This window comes from Centruroides sculpturatus, unplaced genomic scaffold, assembly GCF_000671375.1.
Source record: "Centruroides sculpturatus isolate CEXI.00-Female unplaced genomic scaffold, Cexi_2.0 scaffold9, whole genome shotgun sequence".
NCBI classification, from domain to species: domain Eukaryota; kingdom Metazoa; phylum Arthropoda; class Arachnida; order Scorpiones; family Buthidae; genus Centruroides; species Centruroides sculpturatus.
The window spans coordinates 1694913-1701728 of record NW_019384576.1 but is presented as its reverse complement, the minus strand read 5'-3'; the positions used below and the strand labels follow the sequence as shown (position 1 = coordinate 1701728).

The following is a 6816-nucleotide window of genomic DNA, read 5'->3' as shown; positions in this document are numbered from 1 at the left end:
AAAAGTGGCTAGGAGGGCAGAGGTTTGAGACTAATGACAATCTTCAAAACAACATTAGGGCCCTTCTCAAGTCATTGGCGGCAACATTCTATGAAGAGAGGATGGAAAAGCTCGTCCACAGATATGACAAATGCCTCAATCTTCACAGTGATTACGTCAAAAAGTAACCATGTTTGTACCTAACTTTTGGTAATAAATTCATTTTGTTATTTAGACTTGTCTTTTTTTTATGGACCATTGGAGCTTAAAAAAAACAGCCTATGTATATTTATATAACTTAGAGGCGATAAACAGTAAATACCAAAATTGGAAAACAATAGAAAAAAATCAACTGGTGCATATGTTAAAAAAAAAAACTCACAACTCACCACACTTATATATCAAACACGTACACTGAACCAATATAATGTGTGGTACGATCGACGAAACAAAAATGCATGCGTGACGGATAATTTAAAAGAATGTTCGATCTTAGGAAAGAAATTATTTAAACAACATTCGTTAATGACTTTCGTTGACGGCAGTCATTAATTTGAACGGCATGCGCGACGCATCTTTTAAAAAAGAACTGTTCGATCGCAAGAACGAAGTTATTTGAAATATCGAATTTACGAGCTAAAATCTAAAGGAACCTGAGGAAGAACCTAGAAGAGGTTCGAAAATGTTTGTTTTTTGTTTTGTCGATCGTACCACACATTATATTGGTTCAGGGTACGTGTTTGATATATAAGTGTGGTGAGTTGTGAGTTTTTTTTTTTAACATATGCACCAGTTGATTTTTTTCTATTGTTTTCCAATTTTGGTATTTACTGTTTATCGCCTCTAAGTTATATAAATATACATAGGCTGTTTTTTTTTAAGCTCCAATGGTCCATAAAAAAAAGACAAGTCTAAATAACAAAATGAATTTATTACCAAAAGTTAGGTACAAACATGGTTACTTTTTGACGTAATCACTGTGAAGATTGAGGCATTTGTCATATCTGTGGACGAGCTTTTCCATCCTCTCTTCATAGAATGTTGCCGCCAATGACTTGAGAAGGGCCCTAATGTTGTTTTGAAGATTGTCATTAGTCTCGAACCTCTATCCTCCTAGCCACTTTTTCTGTTCAGGAAAGAGGTGGAAGTCACTCAGCACTAAATTGGGGCTATATGCTGGATGTTTAAAGGTGGTGAAGACTTCCACCCAGCTTGGAACTTTTTAGGCAAGACAGAATGGAAAATGGCCAGTAAACGCTACAAAATTATCGATTTCACAATATAAACTAAATGAAGATAATTTTTTTCCAATACCTGTTAAAATTCTACAAGTTCATTTTATTTTTTTGATGAACTTGTCGAATCATCATTGTCATATGATTCTGAATGTTACCGCAGTGTTACCAGTTAGAATTTCGAAACGTGCCTCTAGCGGGGACTGGCTGAGCTGATGCGCATGACTATTAAAGTTCTGGGGCAATACCGCAATATTGTGTTGTCAAACTTAATTAAAACGGATTCAAAGTATATGTCGTTTTTAATAATTTTTTGACAAAATTATTTTTATTTTAAAAGAACCAACATTATTCAGTCTGCTAATTGATAGAGCACTGTAACTATGTCTATTACTCATGAACACTACTGTGAATCATGTCACATGGTTATACTTTATGGAGAAATGTGACAAAATGCACAAGTAGCAGCATGTATATTCCACGAGTGCATTCCAATTGCACCACTTATTGTTTGCTGGAATGCACTCATGGAATGAATTAGTTTATTTTACTTACAGTGTTGAATGAATGAAATTTATTTTACTGTAAACATTGCAGTAGAACTAATGCATCATACTTCATATGCTTATGCAATGCTGAAAAGATCTCTTTTGCACCTGGATAAATGTTAACCCTTCTATGTTTGAAACTGAATTGATGATATATTGTCAATTCAGCTTCAGCTGAAACATACAGAATGACAATATTTCATCATTTTGAAAAATGTTAAATTTTCTGCATCATTTTATTTGCATTCAGTGATATTGCTGCTCACTGCCTGTAAGTTACATATATATGTATTTTATTAANATGCGCATGACTATTAAAGTTCTGGGGCAATACCGCAATATTGTGTTGTCAAACTTAATTAAAACGGATTCAAAGTATATGTCGTTTTTAATAATTTTTTGACAAAATTATTTTTATTTTAAAAGAACCTCTTAAAATGGATAAATGGATAAAAAAAAAGAAAGTTTAATGACAATAATGATGTTAACGATCAGGCTGAGCCCGAGCCCAGTCTAAGTAAAGATGTTTTCTCTGCCAAAAAAATGTAATGTTCATTGTAAATATAATGAGGACTTCTTAAAATTTGGATTTACATCTACAATGGAAAATGATCAAACTGTTCCCGAGTGAGTGGTATGTTGCTGTAAATTGTCAAACAGTGCTATGGTTCCCAGCAAGCTCCAATGTCACTTGCTCACTAATCATCCTTCGCTTGCATCAAAAGACAAAAGCTACTTTCAGAAATCATTATCTGCAAGATCCAAACAAGTAAAGGTTTTTGAAAAACAATTTAGTGTGTCTGAAAAAGCTGAAATAGCTTCTTATGAAGTGGCTGAATTAATTGCTCTTAAATTAAAACCTCATAATATGGCTGAAGAAATTATATTACCTGCTTGCCGTAAAATTGTAAAAAAATGATGGGTGAATCAGCAGAAACTTGACATTTGTAAACTACCACTTTCAAATGACACAATTCATCGCAGGATTATAGACTTGTCCCGAAATATTGAACAAAATACTGGTAAAACTCTTGCAAATTCCAATTTTGCACTACAAATCGACGAAACAACTGATATTACGGGAAAAGCAGACTTAATTGCATTCCATCGATTCATTCATGAAAATGATATAATTAATCAATTTTTATGTTGTCATGAATTATCTGATTTTACAACAGGAAAACATATTTTCAATGTTATTAATTTGTATTTACAAGAAATTAATGTTTCGTGGAATATGTGCATTGGCATTTGCACAGATGGTGCTCCAGCTATGACTGGATCTATAAAAGTATTTTTAGCACATGTAAGGGGACATAATGCAGATATATCAGTTACCCATTGTTTTTCGCATCTGGAAACACTTGTTACAAAACATTTATCATCAGAGTTGAAAATAGTGCTGGAACAATGTGTTAAAATGATTAATTACATAAAATCAAGACCATTGCAAAGTCGCTTATTTAGTCAACTATGCCAGGCTATGGAGTCTAAATACGAATCGTTATTGCACACGGAAGTTAGATGGTTGTCCAGAAGGAAGGTTTTATCTCGCGTGCTTGAATTAAAAGACGAGATAAAGTTACTTTTTGAACAAGATAATAATGATTTGCTGGATGACAAAATATGGTGTGCTAAGCTAGCTTACTTATCTGATATTTTTGTTATTTTTAATAACATAAATACAAGTATGCAAGGACTGAATGAAAATATTTTAAACTCCACTGATAAATTGTTGGGATTTAAAAAAAAAGTACTTTATGGAAGAATAAGGCACAAGAAGGTAGTTTAGAAAAATTTGGATCAGTTCCAAAAGACTGCTATAAAATAATTCATAAAATAGTTATTAATCATTTGACAATAGTTGAGCAAAGAATTGTTTATTACTTTCCAAATTTAAACAAAAAAGGCATAAGCCTATTATAAATAAAGTTTATTGATGATAATGAAAAAAAAAATTTAAACAAAAAAATTTGATTGGATTCGAAATCCATTTGTGATAAATGACACGTTGGTGTATGAGTTAACTTTGAAAGAAGAGGAGGAACTGATTTCAGTGTGTAATAACCGAGATTTAATTTCAAAACATTCAAAAGAATCAACTAATTCGTTCTGGATTAATCTTAGATACGATTATCCGACAGTATCACAATAAGCTTTTCCACATCTTATTCGTGCAAACTTGGATTTTCAGCTTTGACCAACATAAAAATGAGAAAGAGATCCAGTCTTTTAAATCTGGATCACGAAACGAGAGTAGCATTATCATTTTTACGCCCAAATATAAATGAAGTTATCAAAAAACACCAAGCTCAAATTTTGCATTAAATGTAATTTGTAATTTATCATTAAATAAACATTTTGTTTACTTTGTAATGCAATTTCATTTTATATTTAATTGAAAATTATTATCGTATGCTATTTTTACAAAATATATTATAGGTACTGTACATCCCTCAATTAACCAAGTAATATTTTTTACAATTTATCTTATTGTTAGTGTGCTGCCAAATTTTTAAAGTACTAAAAGTGTGCCGTGACAAAAAAAAAGGTTGAAAACCACTGATGCATTCCAAACTTGTCTGAACACAAGTTTGGAAAAATATGTGATCACAAGTGACACTAAAATGCTAGCAGAACAAATGCTAAACACAGACTGATGGCGCATGTGCACAATCCAGGACTTCCCCTCTCCTCATCACTCATTATGCGAAATGTCGCTCGTTAAGCAAGTCATTTTTTTACAATTTGTTTTGCTCATTATGTGAATTACTCGTTAAGTGAGGTTCCATTGTATATTCAATCACCTCCACAGTTTTGCATTTCATAATTACACATACATATTTGTGATCTTTTACCTTTTCTTCAGTTAAGAAATTTATTTCTCAAGTTAAGATCCTACATTGAAGAACATTCTGTATATAAATGTAGTTTAATAAAATTGAATAAAAATTTATGTTTACATTACATAATAATGAATAAATAATCAGTATAAAATAAATTTTAGGGAGGACCATGTGGAATTTTGGCAGCTGTTCAGTCTCATATACTGCTTGAATTATTGTTTCACAATTATCAAGATTTTTGTGTTAATGGATGGTAAACATCATGTTTCTTTTCAGTGGCATAGCGTAGTGGGGGCAGCAGGGGTGGCCTGCCCCAGGTGGCAAAATTTCACAATAAATAATAATAATATTTTGTAAAAATTTGAACCATTTCATTTCATATTTTCGTCGCACCTACAATTCGGACCGATTAAAATGAGCATGGAATTACCACCCGGACAGTCCAGGAATCAACTCGCTGTCTGGGTGAACTGTTAATTTTTCCCAGCAATATCGTGCGCAACCTGTCGACCTTTTTTTTTTTCTTCCTTTTTGCTTGTAGGATTCGTATTCATACACATCTCCAATATCCAATAGAGCTAAGTCATCTAGGTTACTTACGTTACTCCTACCCAAGTCTCTCTAGTCCCTAACTGTAACTGATTTACAACCGGCATGCACTGCACATTATTCTTCGCATTGCAAAATGACATTACGCATGCAGGAACTTCTGTTCAAACAAACCTCACCTGCCGTCCGGGTCAGCGATTTTAAAAAGGTGGTAACACTAGCACGGAATTTTTCATTACTTATTCTGTGACGAAACTGAATTTTAGTCTTTTAAATTGAGATACCTAAATAAGGGGGCGGCAAAATTTTCCTTTGTCCCAGGCAGCTGACACCCACGCTACGCCACTGTTTCTTTTATAGATTTTGAAATTTTATTTAAATTTGATTTACTTTAATTTGATTACTTTTAGTTTGAGACCAACAACACGAGCTTGTAAAACATCATTAATAAGAACATTGTCAAAAATATTATGGAAAGCTGGATTAAAACAACAGGCTATTGTTGCTCTGTAAGTCTTTCAATTTGATAATTTATCTGAATAATAATTTTAACAATTTTACTAATATTCATATTTTTATATTTCTAGTCCTTCTGGAAGGCAAGTTATTGATGTGACAACTTCATTAGCAGCAAAGTTACAATATGATGGATTAACAGAACAAGTATAAAAAAAATAAATTACTTTTAATTACATAAGACTAGCTAATTTAAATACAATAGATCCCATTTATTGTAATCACAGATATTGTTAGTCATTTAATGTTATCAGAATTTGCACATTTCAAAATAAAAATATACTTTAATTATACAAATAATATACTGTAAATTTAAATACACATGTAAAACTTTGCTATTTGTAAATTTGAATTCAAGTTAATGGGAATTTTTAGGCTATTTTTATATTGGCCTCAACATGCAGTTTAATTATGTACATTTATTAAATTAATATTTAAAGCACTGGCTACCATTTTAATAGGTATTGATTTTCATTACATTCATTTAAACTGCTGGCAATTCTTAATTCAATTATGTGCTGGACAAAATCTTTAAGTTATTTTATTGTTAAAATAATTAAAAAATATACAAGATTAAAAATAAGTTCAACAATCAAAAATTAATACTAAATATGATGGAACTAGTTTGAATAAGAATTTGATGAAGACAAAATCTGTCTGCACATTAGATCAGAAATAATAATTGGAATTGATGTCTTCAGAAAACACAACTATGTACCCTCTCTGGTTGCATCCATCCAATCCATTCTGATTAATCAGTGGCAACCTTTAACACTTTTGTTTTTTGTATCATTTATTCATGTTTTAAGATTGATTGATATAACAACAATTTATTTTAAATTATTAAATATTTTTTAATCTCTTATTTCTCTTTCTAATTATATATTTTATTTCATTATGGCATTCTAAAAGTAGTTTGTTTTGTATTTATATCTACACTGGTTTTGTATTTAAACAAAATATTATTTTAAACATGTAATGAAACTTATATACCGTGTTTCCCCGAAAATAAGACAGTGTCTTATATTAATTTTTGCTCTGAAAAATGCGCTAGGTCTTATTTTCAGGGAATGTCTTATTTTTTCCAGGAAGAAGAATTCACATTTATTATTGAACAAAAAAATTCCCAAGTCGAACTTAGAC

General features: G+C 31.2%; 1 protein-coding gene across 1 annotated transcript in view; it reads left to right on the top strand.

The window, feature by feature from the left end:
• Positions 1-6816, top strand: part of LOC111624365 (probable ubiquitin carboxyl-terminal hydrolase MINDY-4) — a 31957-nt gene that overhangs the window by 19602 nt on the left and 5539 nt on the right. The window contains exons 8-10 of the mRNA XM_023367192.1: positions 4770-4861; positions 5568-5666; positions 5745-5820. Coding sequence (XP_023222960.1) covers positions 4770-4861; positions 5568-5666; positions 5745-5820 — 267 coding nt within the window. The remainder of the gene's footprint in view (positions 1-4769; positions 4862-5567; positions 5667-5744; positions 5821-6816) is intronic.